General features: G+C 18.9%; 4 protein-coding genes across 4 annotated transcripts; 2 read left to right on the forward strand and 2 right to left on the reverse strand.

Moving 5' to 3' along the window:
- Window positions 1-1,078: 1,078 nt before the first annotated feature.
- PGSY75_0904600 (putative ubiquitin specific protease) lies at window positions 1,079-6,459 on the forward strand (the record flags this gene model as incomplete). The annotated part of the gene is made up of 2 exons (XM_018785457.1): window positions 1,079-6,199; window positions 6,367-6,459. 2 exons carry the CDS (start codon window positions 1,079-1,081, stop codon window positions 6,457-6,459), a joined length of 5,214 nt encoding a protein of 1,737 aa, XP_018641798.1.
- A 639-nt stretch (window positions 6,460-7,098) lies between these two features.
- Window positions 7,099-7,827, reverse strand: PGSY75_0904700 (bacterial histone-like protein; the record flags this gene model as incomplete). Its single annotated transcript, XM_018785458.1, has 2 exons — window positions 7,099-7,500; window positions 7,660-7,827. 2 exons carry the CDS (start codon window positions 7,825-7,827, stop codon window positions 7,099-7,101), a joined length of 570 nt encoding a protein of 189 aa, XP_018641799.1.
- Window positions 7,828-10,570: 2,743 nt separating this feature from the next.
- On the forward strand, window positions 10,571-12,451 carry PGSY75_0904800 (replication protein A1; the record flags this gene model as incomplete). Its single annotated transcript, XM_018785459.1, has 2 exons — window positions 10,571-10,584; window positions 11,011-12,451. 2 exons carry the CDS (start codon window positions 10,571-10,573, stop codon window positions 12,449-12,451), a joined length of 1,455 nt encoding a protein of 484 aa, XP_018641800.1.
- A 707-nt stretch (window positions 12,452-13,158) lies between these two features.
- PGSY75_0904900 (copper-transporting ATPase) lies at window positions 13,159-21,181 on the reverse strand (the record flags this gene model as incomplete). The annotated part of the gene is made up of 3 exons (XM_018785460.1): window positions 13,159-13,177; window positions 13,329-13,674; window positions 13,804-21,181. 3 exons carry the CDS (start codon window positions 21,179-21,181, stop codon window positions 13,159-13,161), a joined length of 7,743 nt encoding a protein of 2,580 aa, XP_018641801.1.
- Window positions 21,182-21,888: the final 707 nt, after the last annotated feature.

The following is a 21,888-nucleotide window of genomic DNA, read 5'->3' on the forward strand; positions in this document are numbered from 1 at the left end:
ATATATATATTAAAATAAAATTAAATAAAAATTAATATTATTTTTATTATATTATATATAAATAAAAAAAAAAAATAAAAAAATTTTTTAATAAAAATTTTTTTTTTTTTTTTTTTTTTTTTAATAAATTTTTAATTTTTTTTTTTTTTTTTTTTTTTTTTTTTTTTTTTTTTTTTTTCCTTTTACATTTTTCCCTTCAATTTACTTCCTTTTATTTATTTATTTATTATTATTTTTTTTTTTATAAATGTTTTATTTTATTTCACTTTATTTTATTTTTTTTTTTATTTGCTTTAAAAGTGTTTTCTTTATATTTTAGAAAAAGAAATAAGAAATATAATTCTTGTACTATTAAATATATTATAATATGAATTTAAATAAAAAAATGAAAATATTATAATATAATATATATATATATATATATATATATATATATATTTTAGAAAAAGAAATAAGAAATATAATTCTTGTACTATTAAATATATTATAATATGAATTTAAATAAAAAAATGAAAATATTATAATATAATATATATATATATATATATATATATATATATATTTATATTTATATAAGACCTTTAAACATATGAGATAAAATAAATAATAATAAAAAAAAGCATTAATATGAAGTTTTACATATAAAATAAGATATCACATATATATAATATATATATATATATAATTATTATATATTATAATGAATTTTTCTAATTTTGTTTTTATATAATATATACATATATATATATATATATATATATATATTTTACAACTACTTTTAATGATTTCCTATTTTTGCAATTTTTTTTAGATAGATTTTATATATGGATTTATATATGCATAATATTAGAAGAGTTAATACATGATATAAGAAAAATAAGAAAAAAGAACTGTATCAATTAAATATAAAATAAAAGATAAATAGCATTTTATGAATGTGATAAAAATAATTTATACGCATATATATAATTATATATATAAACATTTGTTTATGTTAATATAATTTTCTACACATAAAATAATATAGATATAATATGATTTAGTTATTCATTTCTTATAAATTTCTTTTTTTCATATAATGATAAAAGACAAAAAGTTCATTATAGAAAATATTAATAATAAAGTTATAAGTAAAGAAAATATGACAAAAAAAGGGAAGAAATTATGTGAACTAAAGGAGTTTCATAATATAAATGACATTAATAACAATGTCTTAATATCAAATAATAAATATATATTAAGTGATTTAAAAAAAAATGATAATATTATACAAAATAATAAAAATGTCCCTTTAAATAATTCAACCTTAAATTTTGTAAAGGATATAGAACAACATGATTATATAAATATCAATCAAGATTATACAAACAGTAGTAATAAGAATATTAATAATAATAATAATAAGGAAGAATATACCAATAATTTTAATTATCCTAAAAATATAATAAAAAATAATATGTTATCCAACCAAAATACTATTACAAAACACACACGTTGTAATATAAAACATATTAACGATTTTGAATCTAATGATAAAATTAAAAATTGTACAACTAGTATAGAAAATAATTATCATAATAATATTATTCATATAAAAAATTTAAACAATTTAAATAAAAATGAAAATAATCATATAAGTGAAAACTTTGAAGAAAATATAAATAGTCATTCTAAATTAAAAAAAAAAGGTACCTATATAAAAAATTGTCATGTGGAAAATTATAATAGACCTGTAAATGATAATAGTAACAATATTTCAAAAGATGATATAAAAGAAAATGAAAACATAAATTCAACAGTTTATTATCATAATATAAATAATGATGAAAATGTAACTAGTAATCATTGTAATATAAAAGATGATACAAGTTTAGACAAAGATATGGAGGAATACTTAAAAAAAAGAAATAATATACATATGTCCAATTCTAATATGATTATTAATGAGTTATATAATAATTTAATATATGATGAATATTCAAAAAATTTATTAACAAAAAATGGAATGAAGAAAAAGGATCATATGGAATATTATGAAGAACAAAATGTGCATATGCCATCAAACGAAGAAGCAACAAACATATGTATTGATATTCCTGCATGTTGTCAAATAGTATATGACAATACAAATAATGTAATAGATGAACAATATGATGATTCACAAAAGGATACATACAAATGGTATATTGACAAAACAAACAAGAATAAATTAATATATCACATAAATAAAAATTTAATATTCTTAAAAAGAATACAACAATATTTTTTTCAAAAGTATATTAATATAAAATTTTCAAATGATACTAATGATTATTATTATTTTATACATTTAGAATGGTTTAATAAATTAAAGAAATTCATTAACAATGAATCTAATGATTTCCCAGGTTCTATTTCTAACTGGGAATTATACGAATACTCACATGATGATATTTTGAAAAATTATAATATATCAGAAAATAATAATGTTTTTTCTGATGACAAAAATATGAATGATAATATATATTTAAAAAAACAATGTTTAAAAAAAAATTTAAAAGAAGGAAAAGATTATATATGTACAAATAAATACATGTGGAGATTTTTACAATTTTTATATAATGGAGGGCCATGCATAAAAAGAATATCTAATAATATATATAATACATTTATACCAATATCTTATAATGATATAATGAATATTAATATTATGTATTTATTGGAATCAAGATATATCAAAAATGTATTTTCTTTATTTAATTATATAGACCAAACATATATATATAATGAACACAAAGGGGAGGAACATGAATTATATAAAAATGAATATTATGATGATCATAATAATTTAAAATATAATAATGATACATATAAATATGATTATATTTTAGAAGAAGAAAATGAAAAAAAAAAAAATTGTGCTCATAATTATCATGAACTTTTACAATTTTATAATTTAACAGAAAAAGAAAAAAATATTATACTTTATATTGAATATGATGAAAAACATATTAATAAAGAAATTGTAGATAAAATAAAAAGAATAAAAAATAAAAATAGTAATAATAAACACAATCTTATTTCTTCAAATGATGAAAATTTTTCTAGTGATAGTAGTAATATGTTTAATATAATTAATATTAAACATAATGATAAATTGAATGAACAAAAATTATTCTTATTAGAAAATGATAAAATATGTGCTAATTCACATATGAGTTCAAATATGAATCAAACTGAGTATATATCATTGGATAATTTTGATTGTGATGGATTATTACATAACCCTCATAATTTATCAAGAAATCTTCTTAATAGTAATGAAATGGATATTAATATTGAAAATGATGAAAATGTTGATAATATTGAAAATGATGAAAATGATGATAATATTGAAAATGATGAAAATGATGAAAATGTTGATAATATTGAAAATAATGAAAATGTTGATAATATTGAAAATAATGAAAATGTTGATAAAAATGAAAATTTTGATAGTAGTAAAATGCTCATAAATTGTAACAAATCTCAACGATCGAATATAAAAAAGAGTAACAGCACGAATAGTAATAGAAGGAATTACAATAGAAACAATAATAACAAGAACAACAACAATAATAATAATAATAAAAATAACAACAACAATAATAATAACAATAAAAATAACAACAATAATAATAATAAAAATAACAACAATAATAATAATAACAACAATAATAATAACAACAATAATAATAACAACAATAATAATAACAACAATAATAACAATAATAATAAGGATGATAACACAAGCGATAATAATAATAGTAATAACAATATAGATAAAGAGAAAGACAAGAAAAATAAAACAACAAATAACAAAAAGAATCAGAATGAAAAATATGATGAAAACAAAAATAAGGGTAACTTAAATGGTAGTGTAGAAATATATGAATTTAAAAGAGAGTTTGTAGAAAATAATCATATTATATATAATGATTTATATAATAATAGAAATAACAATAATATTATTGATGATAATAAAAATAGTGTAGAAGATATAAATAAAATTAATGAAAGAAATATATATCTTAGTCCAAATATAAGTGCCAACGAAATGAATATAAATAATTTTAATAAATCATATAATTCAAGTAGTAATAAAAAAAATTCAATCCCATGTAATTCATCAAATGGTAATGATATATATAAATCATGTGAAGAATATAATAATGATAATGAAAAAATCTCAAGTAATGGTTATCTAACAACTACTGAGAGTCAATCCAAAGGCACTACTGATGGTAATACGGAAAGGGGTTCTATATGTGAATATGAAAATGATGAAAAAAATAATAATAAAAGTAAGATTAATAATAAGAAGAATGAAAAAAATAAGAACGAAAAGAAAGTATATTATGATAGTATAGAAAATTTAGATGATGTAATAAAAAAGAGGAAACATCTAAAAAACACCAATAAAAAAACACAAAATAATACACATAGTAATATGATATCTTCATCGAATTGTGCTGAAGAAGATGTCAAAGAAAAAATAAATAATAATCTAGATAACAAACATTTGAATAATATACAAAATAAAAATCATAATATTAAAAATAATAATAGTACTATACAAAATGGAAGTAGTATAAAAGGAAATGAACAACATGTTAAGAATATAAATAATATAAATAATATAAATAATACAAATGAAGATAACAAAATCATCAATTTGGAAAATCAGAAAAACGAACAAAAGAAAAAAAAATTAAATGATATTGATGTAAAACAAAATCATTTAAAATCAAATAATGAAGAAAATAAAAATAATGCGCAAAATAACATGAAAATAGATGAAACAAATAATAATAGTATGGATCCACAACAAAGATGTAACCTTATTTCTGTCCTTAATAAACAAAAGGACTATAAAAATAATATGTCTAATAATCATAAGAAAGATGATGACGATGATGATCAGAGTGTTTATTCAAGTAACATTACAAATACAAATAGTAGCAGCTTACGTAATAGTAGTAGTAGTAGTAGTAGTAGCAGTGATGAAAATAATAGTTTATATAACGAGAATGATATTTCTAAATATAACCTTTTTAATAATGATAATGAAAATATAAAAAACTTGTTAGTATCAAATAATAACAGCAATAATAATATTAATAATAATAATAATAATAATTTTAAAAGAGATAATGAATCATCCATTAATTATCATACTTCCATTATGACAAAAGAACAACCTGCTGGTATTATTAATTATTCTACCACATGTTATATCAATGTAGTTATGCAATGTTTATCAGTTTTTTTCAAACTAATATATACATTACATAATTATGTAAGTGTAAAATATAAAAATGTTAATATGTCAAGTGATGAAAATGAAAATATGAATTCATCTTTTATAAATAAAAATTTTTTTACCAATAGTATACCTTTCAATATTTTTGGAAGTAATAATAACAATAATAAAAAAAAGGATGAATGTCTATTATTAACATTCTCTTTTAAATTATTTCAACTAAGTAAAATGCATAATAAAGGTAAAGTATTATGTGTTAATAAATTATTAAATCTTTTAAATGATAAATATTCATACCTATTTGAATATAACGAACAACAAGATTGTCATGAATTTCTTCTTCTAGTATTTGACTTTATACACAATATGGTGAAAGTAATTGATGAGTCAGTAGATAAAAATAATCAAATAGATTTTTATCTAAAAAAAGAACAATCTATTATATCAGATTTATTTTTAGGTTTAATAGAAGAAAAAATTACATGTTCACAATGTGAATATGTTAATTATATATATCAACCTGTTTATAACTTAAGTGTAAATGTTTTTAAAAAAAATCCAGAAAATAACATAAATGATAATTTAATAGAATATTTTAAAAAAGAAGAAGTCAATTCTACATGTGAAAAATGTAAATGTAAGAAAATGTTTAAATATTCATGTGTATACAAACAACCAAATATTCTTATTATACATTTAATTAGATTACAAGAAGATGGATCAAAAATTGACAAGCCAATCAAATTTGATATGGCTGATTTTACTATTGAAAATGTTCTCAAAAAAAAAGATAATCAATTCATTGAACCCATCAAAAAATATAATCTATGTGGAGTAATAGTACATAGAGGTTTGAATTCGAATTGTGGTCATTACATTTGTTATACCAAAAGGAAACATTCGAATGGTGTCAACGTGGTAAGAAAAAATAAAAATAAAAATAAAAATAAATAAATAAGCAAAAATGAATATATACATATATATGATATTTTTTTCATACATAGTGATATTATATATATATATATATATATATATATATATATATGTGTATGTTATTTTATGTTTTCTTTTTTTTTCCATTTTAGTGGTACAAATTTGATGATAGTACGGTAACCTCTGTTGATGTTGAGGAAGTTGAATCGGCCAAAGCTTATTGCCTTTTTTATCAGAGTCAATAATTCAAAAAAAAAAAAGTTTTTTTTTTCAGATATATGTTATAAGAACATACATACATATATATATATATTGATATATTTATTTATTTTTTTTTATTTTTATTTTAAAAAATAACTTAAATTTTGGATAGTTTCTTATTTCTTTATGATGTATATTTTAGACTTTTACCCCTTCAAAATAATTTCCGTTATTTTATTTTTTTTTATGAAAAATTGATTTTATAGAACAATCAAGAAAAAAAAAAAAAGTAAAAAATATATTCATTTAAAATATATATATGTATGATTGAATAGTTTTCTAAAAACAATTGGATTAATAGTTATATTCACTTTAAAAAAAAAAAAAAAAAAAAAAAATTGATATGCATTCGAGCATTAAAATATATATATATTATATATATATTATAATATTTACTTGAAAAAAAATAGTGTGTAATCTTATATACTTATATAAAATATTAACACACCAAGAAAAAAAAAAAATTATAACATTTAAAAAAAAAAAAAAAAAGAAGAAAAAATATATATACATATGTATATTTTTTCGATAAAACAAGATATTTAATAAAAAAAATAAAAAAATAAGGATTAGTTAACTGTACATATATATATATTTATATATTTATGTATAATTTTATTTTTTTAATAAATTAACTTTTCATTTACATTTTCCTTAAAACTTTCATTAATATTATCCATATTTATATCATCTTCATCCAAATCATTATCATTGGTACTAACTCCTTTTCCTTTTTTAACCTTTACATTTTGTTTTATTAACTCCTTAAAAACTTTTGAAAATTTAAAATGAGGCATGTGACTACTTTCTATTTCAATATCTTCTTTAGTTCTCAAATTTTTTATGCATCTTTTTTTTCTAAAAATGTTATAAAACATTCCAAATTTGTGTATATATATCTTTTCATTATTCTCTAAATGTTTATATATATTATCAAATATCCCATTCATTATCTTTTCAACAGTCTTTTTGTTTTCTTTTGTTTCCATTGAAACTTCTTCTATTATTTGCTTCTTTGTAATCGCCTGAACAGTTAATGTAGTAAGAAAAAAAAATAAAATAAATGAGTGATCAAGACAAATATACATATATATATATATATAAACATCATAATAAGTAAAAATAAAATATATACATAATCTTTAAATAAATTTATTTTGTTGCCTTTTTTCTTTTATGTTAACCTGTGACATGGGTATTTTAGAAGAACTTTGATATAAAGCATTTTTATTGTAAGGATTGTTAACGCTAAGTTTGTTATTGATTATATTATTCTTATGAACATTGATAAAAGCTCGACGTGAATAAACAACTTGAAATATAAAAAGGACACAATATAATATTACATACATTTTATCAAATACAGATTATTCCAAAAAAAAAAAAAAATAAAATAAAACGAAAAGCTAATAAATATTTTTTTATATAAAATATATTATCAATAAATATTTTTACTTATAAAAAATAAAAAAAAAGAAAAAAACTTATATATATATATATATTATATATTCGTACTCATTTTAATCACAAATGGGTAATTTGTGATAATTACATAAAAAAAAAAGGAAAATGAAAAATTACAAGAAAATATATGAATCTTATATCATTCTTAATGATAATTAAATAAACTATTATAAAAATAATTTTATTATAAAAAAAAAAAAGAAAAAAAAATTTTTTTCTCTTCAATTATTTTAGGATAAAATGTATTTATTTGCATATGTAAAATACCAAAAAAATAAAATATTATAAATTAAAAAAAAAAAAATAAATAATATTATGTATTTAATGGTATTAATATTATATATATATATTTTTTTATTATTTTTAATCTGGAAACGTGAAAATAATATTTATTTTAATCTGTAAAATTCTTGTAAGTGTAAGAGATCAGCTAAGAGTGTAATATAAAATATACTAAAAGAAATTACATATAAAAATATATATATATTTTTTCATATATATAAAATATAATATGATACTTATTACACATTTAAAAAAAGCCTTATTCATTTATATATTTATTTTTATTAAATACAATCTTTTTCTTTTTCTTTTTTTTATAATCCTTATATATATATAATTATATATATTATATTTTTTTTTATTTATATTTAAAAAAATATATACTTTAGATTATTATTTGGAAGGTTTATTGGATATTTATTATTAATTTATTTTTTTTATATAATATATATTTATTTTATCACATTATTTTTTCTTTTAAATATATATATATATATATATATATATATATTTTTGTTGTATTATTTTTCTTATAATTACATAAGATTTTTTTAAAGCTGAAGAGCATAAAATATAAATATTTGAAGTGTGTCAAATGAAAATGTTAAGAAAGACATAATTTGTATCATTATTCTTAATTAAATATAATAAATAATTTTTTAAAAGTTATTATATTCAAACAAAATGATTATTTAACAAAATAAATTTTATGAACTAAAAGGAATAAAAAATTTTCATTTATGAACCTTATATAATATTATTTAAATGAGTTCCAATGTGTAACATTAAAATTAATTTTTCAATTATATATATATATATATATATATATATATAATATTAATGTGTTCCATAAGACATATAAAATAAAGTGTCATTATATTATACTTTAAATATATATATATATATATATATATATATTTTACTTATAAATGTGTATTTTACAAAATATAATAAAATTTTTGTCATTTAAAATATACATGTCTCACTAACCTCGTAATAACATTAATTTTTAAATACATGGTTATTATTTTATTTTTATTTTATGATTATATAATATTTCGCAATATTAATGATATAACAAAAATTCATTGTGTATTCAACATGAAATAACATATTATATATGTATGATAAATTAAGTCCTAAAGTTATTTTAAAATAAGGATGATTGTAATTTATAAAATAAATAAATAAATATATATATATAATATTTGGACATACATATATAATAAATATTGATATAAAACATTTTTGATTTGCACATTTATGTGTATTACTTGTCGCATATCATATTAATATATACATATATATTATATTAATAATTTATGTATAATATTATTAAACATATGTTTTTTAATATGCATTTTTAATACTATAAAAGATATAAATGCATATATTATTCCTATTTCATTCACCTATTTATAAATTCCTTTATTTTATTAAATAAAATCAATAATATGAGATAGTGTTACTTTCTAATAATGTTTTTCATGTATAATAAAAATAAGTGTATAAATTTGTCTATATAAATATATATGTATACATATATTTTTACCTTATTTTCTTTTTTGTTTTTAATCATATATATAATATTACAAATATTTTCAATCTTTCATAAAAATAATAATAAAATATAAACATATATATATTATTTATAATGATTAATTTTTATTACTTTTTATAATGTAGATTATGTTTTTATTTACTGCGTACATATATTAATAATATACTTAAAATATTCAAAAAAAATATATATTAATATTATATACATATATTTTTTTATAATTTTCTTTATTAACAATATAAATAAAATTTGATTAAGTATTTTTTTTTGCAATACATTTTTTACTGTACAAGAAAAGAAAGAAAAAAAAAAATAAAAAATTGGTATATTATATATAATATATAATATAATTAAAAAAAAAAAATAAAAAATAATATATATATATATATATGATATATTATAATATTATATATATACGTTTATATTATTTATACATATGATTTTATTGTATATATTATTTATATATTTTATAAATACAATTATTAATCCATTTTATGTGTATATAATTTTTTCTTTATTTCTTAATTTCATTATTTTTTTTTTTTTCTTACTTTTTTATTTTCCTTATTTTTTGAAATATATTATTGAAAATTTTATTTGATAATAATATATTATATAAAGTAATATATTATTATATTTATTTATGTATATATATAAACCATAAAAAAAACTATCCTTATATATATATATATATAATTATATATATGTATATTTTTCGTTTTGATTATATTCAAAAATTAAAAATATTTATAAACATATAGCGCAGACTTCTTAATGAATTGTACAAAATGAGTGAGAACGAGTAAGTATATAATAAGATATAAATTATTTTTGAAAATTACATAGAGCTATGAAATTAGATTGTTATATAACCATAATAAAATGTTCAAAAAAAAAAAATAATATATAAATTAAAATAAATATATACATAAATATATAGTTCATATATATATATTTATGTATTCTATTTTTTTTTTCATGGTTTATGTTTTTTCATTAAACTATTTATTGTATTATCTTACGTTTATCATAATACATATATATATATATATATATATATATATGTGTGCGTATACATATGGCTAGATATAATTATATATATATTGTTTTATCCATTATGGGGCATCCACTTCTTGCCTAAAAACTTAAATTTAAAAGAAAAAAATTTTAACTCCTTGTAATTTTAATTTTAATTTTTTTTAATTTTTCTTTTTTTTTTTTTATGCAGTTTATTATTTCGTATTAGTCAGATTACTACATACGTTAGCAAATGGATAATAAAAGCCAAGGTAGTAAATAAAACGAAACTTTCTACTTTCAAAAACAATAACAGTTTCTTCAGTATAGATGTCACAGATGTACATGGAGATTCAATATCTTGTAAGTTCTGGGGTAGTTCTGCAGATAAATGGTTTAATGCTATTGAATTAAAGAAGGTGTATATATTTTCTAAAGGTAGAGTGTCTATAGCAAATCCCAAATACAATACAGTAAAACATAAATACGAATTAACATTTAATGAAGATAGTGAAATACACGAAGTGAAGGATGATGGAGAAATAAAGATTCAAAAGAAAATATCTTTAGTGAATTTAAGAGATATCAAAATAGCTACAAAAGAAACACCATTTACAGCTGATTTAATAGGTATAGTTAAACATATAGGAACAGTAAGTAATTTAAAAACAAAACAAGGTAATGATATAGCTAAACAAAATATTATTATAGTTGACGATACAAAACATTCTTTTGAAATATCATTTTGGGATTCTAATGTTAATTTAATAAAAGAAGAAATTGTAGAAAATGAAATATATATATTTACTAATATTAATATAAGAAATTGGAATGATATGAAAAATGGTACATTTGGTGTTACTAGTTCTATAGAAAAAATGGAAAATTTAAATGAGGAATTACAAGCCAAATGCGCTAAAATATCACAGTGGTATAATAATAGTGGTAAATATGAACAATTTACTAATATGAGAAATATTTTATCTAATGATGTTACACAAATTCCAGATAAACATTATGCTATAAGTGATATTAGTGATGTGCTATCTAAAATATCAGGTACATATACACTTATAGGAAGAATTAAAAGAATATATTGGAAAAGTAAAGAAAATGAACACAGATTTTATTATCCTGCTTGCATGAAATGTAAAAAAAAACTTTTATCAAGTGGACATGATAATAATATGGATAATGAAATTGATAATCAAGAAGAAGATAGTATTGTTTATTCTTGTATGAACTGTGATGAAAATAATGTTAAACCATTTTATAATTATACTTTTAATTTCTTATTTATGGACTTTTCAGGATCTATTATATTAAGAGCTTTTTCAGATGAAGGATTTAATTTATTAGGAAAAAAAGCAGAAGAATTAAAAAATCTAGATGAAGATACACTAGATTATTTATTTAATTATGATTTCTTATATAAAGAATATAAAATTGTTGTTAGAGTTAATCAAAAAGCTTATAATGGTATAGAAAGAGTTAATTTTACAGCTATGAAAATATTCCCACTTAAACCTACAGATATCACACCTCTATTGACAGAAATACAACTACTTATAGCAAATAACAATGATAATTCACATAGAGCTAAGAGGTCATTGAACGATGATACTATCGACTCCAAAAAACAGAAACTATAATAATTTTAATTTAATCATATTATATATATATATATATATATATATATATGTATGTTATGCATATATTATAAATGTATCATACTATGGTAAAAATTAAAAAAAAAAAGTAATATTTTCTTATTCCTTCATAATTATTTTACTTAATATTGTAATAGTAAATTGTAAATTTTGAATATTTAAAAACATATATTTTTTATTTTATATTTATTATTCTTTCTTCTTCCTTTTTACAATACATATATATATAGAGATTATCCTAATAAATAATACCCTGTTTATTCTTTTCTTTTCTCTCTCTTTTTTTTTAATTTTATATATGTGTGTATAAATATATATATGTTAAATAATATCTTTTGGTCTTTTATTTTAAAATATTTTTTTTATTTGAATTTTTTTTTATAAAATTATAAATTAAAAAAAAAAAAAAAAAAAAAAAAAAAAAGAGAAACAAAAATAAATCTTTATGTTTTATTTAATATAAACATAAATTTATTTTTAAAATAATAATTATATATATATATATATTTGGGAAAAATAAAAAGACAACACAAATATATATGAATATGTCCAAAAGCATTATCTACGTTGTTGAACCAAATTAATAATATATTTAAGAAGATGAAATATTATTTATTCCCTACTTTTTTTTATGAGATATATATATTTAGTTCCTCTACATTGTATTATTTACTACATTAGTTCACATATCATATATCCTTGAGAAGCCTGAATGTTAAAAATAAAGTAAAAAAAATCATTTATTTGGTACATAAATATATAAATATAAATATATATATATATATATATATATATACATTTATGTATTATAATTTTTCTAGTGTCGACGTCGCTTTTATAGCTAATTATATTTGCTTACAATTTTAATGAAAGTGATGATAATATAACTATTATGGAACTACAAAACATTAGGAATGTAAAAAGGAAAGGAGAAAAAACATAATTCAAAGAATAAAAAGCTCCACTAGCCAATAATATAAAAAATATATTAATAAAAAAAGAAAAGAGGAAATTAAATTTTATTACTAATAAGGTTTTTCTACTTATTTCAAATAATTTTATTATCACATTTATATTATTATCAACAATACATGCATCAGCACTATCCATAACAACATTAGTTCTAGTACATAAGGATAAACCTAGGTCAGCCGTTTTTAAGGCAAAGCAGTCATTTATTCCATCTCCAATCATACAAACTTTTCCTAAAATAATACAAAAATAAAAATAAAATAAAAATAAAATAAAATAAAAATAAAGATAAAGATAGATAATATATATATATACATATATATATATATATTACATATATTTATATATATCATCCAACTTACCGTCATTCATTGATTGAACTTTCTTCACAAATTGAACCTTTTCTAAAGGTAATGTATTAGAAGATACGTTTTCCTTTCTTATACCTAATATTTTAGATATATAAAGAGCATTCATATAATTGTCACCTGTACAGACATATACATTTTTCTTCTCTCTCTTCAAGAAATTGATTAGCTCAAAAACCTCAGGTTTAATGTTGTCTACTAGAGTATAAAATCCAACGACAATTCCTTCAATACACATAAAAATTATGTTATTACTTTCATTTTTTTTACTATTCGAATAGCTATATAAATATTGATATGTTTTATGAACATTACAATCACATGAATATATATGTCTTTCCATACTTTTAACTGTTAATTTTTCTTCGACAATTGGTACTTTATTACAATATATATTTTTATATTTAGTATAACAAAAAAATAAAGTACCAATAGTTATTGTTAGATCATTTATTATACAACTAATTCCTTGATTCTTTTCATTCTTTAAATTATTAACATCAAATACTTCATTAATAGAAAAATTATTATTTATATATGTATTAATAGAAGTAGCAAATAAATGATTACTATATTTTTCAATATTTAAACTTAAGCTTAAAAAGAGATATAGCCAATTACTACTTTTTTCCATATATGAATTTTCTTCTTCTAAAGGTGAAGACATATTTTCTAAATTATCATTTCCATCCATTATATTATTTGATCCTCGTATATTATTATATTTGTTATACTCATTTTCATTACTAGTAGTTTCACTATAATATGAATCATCATTTGATGAAAAATAATTATCTGAGTTATTAATAAAATGTTCCTTTAAGGTATTATCTAATATTTTGTTATATTTATTTTTTTTATTATTGTCTGTAATAAATGAAACTATGCTATTTAAAATGGATTTGTTTTCATTCATACAACTATTGGAAACATTTTTATCATTTTGATCATCTTCATAATTTTTATATCCATTTAAAGAGCTTCCATCATAATTATTTCTTGTTTCATTTTTTATATTTTTTTTTTTTTTCTTAACTTTATCTTTATTTCTTGATGTTTTTTTAATTTCTATTTTGAAATATTCCTTTTCCGTAGTGAAAGAGTAAAAGCTCACATTTTTATTAGAACATGAAAATTTTTCAACAAAATTTAATGTGTTATTTTTCATCATATTTTTGTCTACTTCTAATCCTTGTTCATCCAAATTATCCACATATCTATGATAACCATTTGATGGTTGATCATTTATGGAATAAACTGTGCTATATAAATTATTTAGATTTTCTTTCATATTATTATTCATCTTTTTTGCTTTTTTCTCATCATTTTTTACACGATCCAAGGCGGGCATATTTGAATTTTTGTTATCATTAAAACTTACAGATAAATTATTTCTCGATTTATTTTTTAATAACTGATCAATAAACAAATCAATATTATTTGAAATATATATTTTATTTACAACTGGTTTTCCTACTGTTAATGTTCCTGTTTTATCAAATATAAAATGCTTACATTCTAAGAAAATTTCAAAAATATTAATATTCTTTATAATTATTCCAATACTACTACATATATAAGAACTTATAGCTATAGATAAAGGACTAGCCAAACCAACTGCACATGGACATGCCACACATAATATAGATAATGAAAAATGTACAGAAAAAAAAACACATGAAAGAAAACGATTTAATTTAAAATAATTCTCTTTTCTTATATTTACTATATCAAAGAAAGTTAAAATAAACCAAATGAAAAATACAACAATACATAATATTAAGATGAAAGGTATAAAAATACTAGCTATTTTATCTGCATATAATTGTAAATTAGTTTTCTTACAATTTATTTCATCTAATGTTTTTTTTACATATTCAATATAATTTCCTTTAGATATATCTTTAACATATATAATTACCACTCCTTCAACACATTTTGAACCTGCATATACTTTGTCTCCTTTATATTTTTTAATAGCATTTTTTTCACCACTTATCATATTTTCATCAACACAAGAAATTCCTTTATTAATTTTAATACCATCAATTAATAATGTTGCCCCTTCATAAAATATTAATATATCGTTTTTTTGAATAAACTGAACAGGGTAACTATTTATATTATAATCATTTATATTTATATCCATATCGTCTGATAAAATTTTATTTATTTCTTCATCTTCATATAAAAATTGGTTTGATAGAAAAAAGGAACTAGTTGAAAAGGATAAATTACTTTTTAAAGTATCAACTTTTATATTTTCTTTTCCTACAGATTGAAGAATATCATTACTATTTATTTGATTATTTGCTATTATACTATTGCTATTATTGTCTTTCCCATATACCTTACTTATATTAGACATACTTTTTATTTTTATATTACTATTAAATTTGCCTTCCTCCTCTTGATTATATCTATTTTTTTTCTCTAATATATATACATTTTTTGCCGTACTTTCATATAAATCCTCCATTTTTTTTTTGGAAAAACTAACTAGAAAGTTTTCTATTTCACACCCAAATTTCATAATACAGATCAACAATGCTGATGAATCAAAATATAAAGGAATACCATTTATATCAATTGAAAAAATTAAACAAAATAATAAAAGTAATAAAGAATAAAAATATGAAAAAGAGGAACTAATTGAAATTAAAACATTCATATTAATCATATTATTCTTTAAATTCTTATATCCATTCATGACAAAACTAAATCCATAATATATATATATAAAAGAACTTAATACAAAAATAAAAAATAATCTTAATGATGAACTTTGAACAATTTTTTTGTCCATATCTAAATAAATACTATAATTAGCTAATTTGTAAAATAACGTATTAAAAGAAAAATGAGATTCTTCATTTTCTTCATTTTTATGTGAGTTATTATAAGTATTATTTTTATTCATAAAATTTTTTTCATTTTTATATGTATCATTATTTTCTTCATTGTTTATTTCAATATTCTTATTTTTCCTCACATCTATATTTTCTTTTTCATCCTTCGTATTGTTTTCATCTTTTTTTTTTTTCTTCTTCATCAAACAATTATCTTCTTCTGTTTCGTCATATGAGTTATTTTCATTTTGTTCATTCTTACTATGTTTAACGTCGTGATTATCCTTATCGTCTCCTTCTTTACTCACCAGAAGTTTTCCTTCATCTATAGTATCATTTGAATTATTTGTATCACACTTTTTATTTGTGGCTTTATTTCCATCTTCTTTTTTACATAACATTAGCACACTAACATTTTCTCCCTCTTTAGAATTATCATTCTCATCTTTTATTTTTTTTTTCTTCAAAAATGTATCATCATTTTGGTTATCTTGACCATGTGAACTTTTGACATGCTCATTTTGTTTATTTTTTAAAAAAATATCATCTTGCTTAAGTTGATCATTTGTATTTTTATCTTCTGTTTTTACTTTCTTCTTCAGAAAATTATCACTTTCATCATTTTCTTCCTTGGAATTTTTATCGTCCTTCTTTTTTTTGTTTTTTACCAAAATAACATTTTGCTTATCTTGGCTATTTGTATTTTTATTATCAGCATTTTCCTTTTTTCTTAGAAAATTTTCATTCTCTTCATTTTTTTCATTTGGACTGTTATTATATACCTCTTCCTTTTTCTTCAAAAAATGATCACTCTCATTATTTTCGTCATTCATATTTTCATTATCTTTCTTTTCCTTCTTCTTTAATAAGCTAGCGCTTTCCATATTTTCTGAATCTTCATTATTATCATTCTTCTTTTCTTTTTTATTCAAAAAATGATCATTTTCATTATTTCCTTCATTTGTATTTTTATTATCTTTATTTTCTTCATCTTCATTATTTTCCTCCTTTCTTTCCTTTTTCTTCAAAACAATATCACCAACATTATTTGCGTCATTTGTATTTTCATTATCTTTCTTTTCCTTCTTCTTCAATAAGCTAGCACCTTCCACATTTTCTCCATTTTCCTTATTATCATCTTTCTTTTCCTTTTTCTTCAAAACCATATCACCCACATTATTTTCGTCATTCATATTTTCATTATCTTTCTTTTCCTTCTTCTTCAATAAACTAGCGCCTTCCATATTTTCTCCATTTTCCTTATTATCATCTTTCTTTTCCTTCTTCTTCAATAAGCTAGCGCTTTCCATATTTTCTCCATTTTCCTTAATATCATCCTTCCTTTGCTTTTTCTTCAAAATAATATCACCAACATTATTTACGTCATTTGTGTTTTCATTATCTTCATTTTCTTTCTTCTTCAATAAGCTAACATTTTCCATATTTTCTGAATTTTCATTATTTTCCTCATTCTTTTCCCTTTTCTTCAAAACAATATCACCAATATTATTTGCGTCATTTGTGTTTTCAATAACTTTCTCATCATTCTTCTTCAGTAGGCTAGCGCTTTCCTTATTTTCTGAATCTACATTATTTTCCTTCTTCTTCAATATGCCAACACTTTCCATATTTTCTGAATTTTCATTATTTTCCTCTTTTCTTTCCTTTTTCTCCAAAAATTTATCATTTGTATTATACTCATCATTTGAACTGTCATGCTTCTTTTCTTTTTTTTTCAAATAATTATAATACTTATCATTTTTTTCATTTGAATTTTTATTATCTGACTTTTCCTCATTATTCAAAAAATTATCACTCATTTCAGTTTCAACCTTTTCATCATTCCTTTCTTCTCCTTTCAATGTAAAATTATCTTTATTTTCCTCATCACCTTTAATAACTTGTCTTTTATTATCCTTTTGTTTAAGAATATATATACCATCTATATTATTATCTTCTTTATTTCCATCGGAGTCATTCATATTATTCTTGTTCTTTATATTAGTATTATCATGTTTCCTAAAACGAGAATATGCATTTTTTGTATTATCACCTTTTTTATTATCTGGGTGTTTTTCTGATATATCGTTTTGTTTGAAATCATCAATGGGGATAAGATCATAATGTTCCTCATCATAATAATCATCCTTATTGTAGCCATTATTAAAATTATCCTTTTTGCAATTATTATTATTAAGATTTTGTTCTTTATTATTATCATCATCATCATCTTTTTCATTCAATAAATAATTCTTTCTCATATTTTCTGAATTTGTATGTTCTATATATTTAGACACATTATTCCCATTATCTAATGGATAGTCCTTATGATCTTCTTGATTATTATAATGACTTGTATTTACCTGTTCACTTACCATATTGACAGTATTATTATATTCCATACTCTGATCTTCTTTATCACTTAAAATTTGCCCTTTCTTTATATTATCATTTACTAATTTTCTATTTACATCAGAATCCTTATTTTTCTTATTAAATTTAAAATTTGAATTAATAAAAAATGTTCCTTTTCCATCACGACGTCTATTTTTATTAATATATTCATTTAACATCTCTTGATTTTTTACCTTTTCAAAATATATATCTAATGTTGGTTGATCAACAATAGTACCTTTTCCTATATTGTTATAAATAGAAGGATGCTTGATATTATCCTTATTAATTTTATTACTATTATTGAAAATATTTTTTGTATAAGAATAAAAACTATTCATAGATCCCATATTCATTTGGTAATTATTTAAAACAATAATTATAATACTTATAAAAATACAAATAGACAATTCGATTAATTTCCAAGTATTATTTGTTTCATTATTTTGACTACTTCTAAAATATTTTTCTTTATCTTCATCATAATAAGCATCAACGTTTTTTTTTTTTTTTAAAATTTCTAAAATATAACGTATTCCAACAAGTTCAGGATCATATAAAAAGTAAATATATTCTTTCTTTAAATCATATTCTACATTACTAATACCTTTAATATCTTTTAATAACGTATATGATTTTATTATATCATCTCTGTATATATATAATGTTATTTCAGATAAATTACAACGATTCTTATCATCTTTATAAAGATCTAATAAATCATTATTAAATCCACTTTCTTTTATTTCATTCATAATTGTATTAACAAACATTTTTACATTATTATTACAGGGTATAATATCAGATGATATATCTATTTTTAATTTTATTTTATTTTCTGTAGCATAACTATTTCCTTCTAAAATTAATTTCTTATCTTTTAAGAAGTTTATAATTTTCTTTCCACAATTATCACAAGTCATATTATAAATTTTTAATTCACAAATGTAAATATTTTGTTTATCTCTATAACTTTCATAGTCTCTGAAATTGAAATTCTTTTTCTTCAACTTATCTTCATTATAATCATAATAATAATTATTATTACTATTATAGATATCATTACTATTATTATAAGTTTTATTCTGGACATCCTTATACATATCATTAGATAATAAAATACTCTTATCTAAATTATTATAATCTTCATTTAAATAATCTTTTTTCACTTCCTTCTTCATTTTTTTTTTATCCTTCGCTTTTTTAATATTATTAAATAAATTTAAAACACTAAATTTACTACTTTTCCTATTTTCTTCTACACCCTCTGATTCTTCAACTTTTTCGACTTGATTAGGATAATAATTGATATCATATAAATCTCCTTTATTATTTGTGCTATTATAATTGGAATTTATATTTTCATTTTTTTCAGACACATTACAATTTTGATAATCCTCCCCATGGGGTTTATAATTCTCATCATGATTTTGATAATTATCTTTATAATTTTGATAATTCTCCTTATAATTTTGATAATTATCTTTATAATTTTGATAATTATCTTTATACGTTTGTGAACTCACTTGATAACTTTGATAATTCTCTTTATAATTTTGAGAACTCACTTCATAATTTTGATAATTTTCTTCATAATTTTTATTATCATAGGCATTATCAAGTTGTTCATAAAGATCTTCACCATTTGGATAAGAATAATTATTAACCCTATTATTTATATCGTATATCTGATTAAAATTGTTATCTTCATTATTATCATTATAATTCATTTTATCGTAATTATCTCTATCATTTACACCATATAAATTATTATTATTATCATTATTATCCATATTATTATGTATATTTTGCATATTCTCATTATTATCAAATATATTCGTCTTCTTAACAACATTTTCTTCTTCTATTTCTTCCTTATACATTGAAAAAATAAAACTGTTTCCTTTTTTACTACTTATATCAGTATCATCCTTTAAAATGTCACCATTAATATCTAAATGTTTAATACGTTCAATTACACCATAAGAATCCATAACCTTCGGGTTATACGAAATGGTAAGTTTTCTGTTTTTAAGTTTCAGATCCTCAACACCTTCAAATTTTGCCTTCTTAATCTTTCGCTTAAAATTATCATCAACATTGTTAATAGTTAATGACAACTTAGCCATAATGACAATAAAAATATATAAAGAAAAATAAAAAGAAAAAAGGGGAAAAAATAATTATAAATAAATATATAAATATATATATATATATGTATTACATATGTGAATTGTACTATAAATATATTTTATATCATTTTTATGTTATATATTTGGTCTGGCTAGTTGACGGTTAATAATAAAAAATTATGACAAATTGATATATATATTTCTATTATAGTTTTATATAAAATATAAATACCTTACACAAGCAGGTATAATATATTTTTTTTTAATATATAATTTTCATAACTAACAAAGATAAGTTTTACATTTACCCTTACATTAAGAATACACTCAAAATTTATAATATATATATATATTTAAATATTTGAATAATTACAAATATTTTAATTATTTTAAAAAAGTATACAAAATATGGATGCAAGCAAAAAATAAAAATAAAAAAATGCCCCTAATATGTATATATATATATATATATATATATATTATATTTATAATTGTTAACAATATAGTATCTTAAAAGGATTTAAAAAAAAAAGAAAAAGATACACATAATATTTATAATATATATAGATATAAAATAAATATTAAAAAAAAAAATAAAATAAAATAAACTGGAACACAATTAGGTTATATAAAAATACATTTGAGAAATAAAATTATACAAAGAGAAAAATATAAAATAAATGAAATTCAAGCATATAATAATA

The sequence above is a fragment of the Plasmodium gaboni genome, chromosome 9, assembly GCF_001602025.1.
Source record: "Plasmodium gaboni strain SY75 chromosome 9, whole genome shotgun sequence".
Classification (NCBI taxonomy): Eukaryota; Apicomplexa; class Aconoidasida; order Haemosporida; family Plasmodiidae; genus Plasmodium; species Plasmodium gaboni.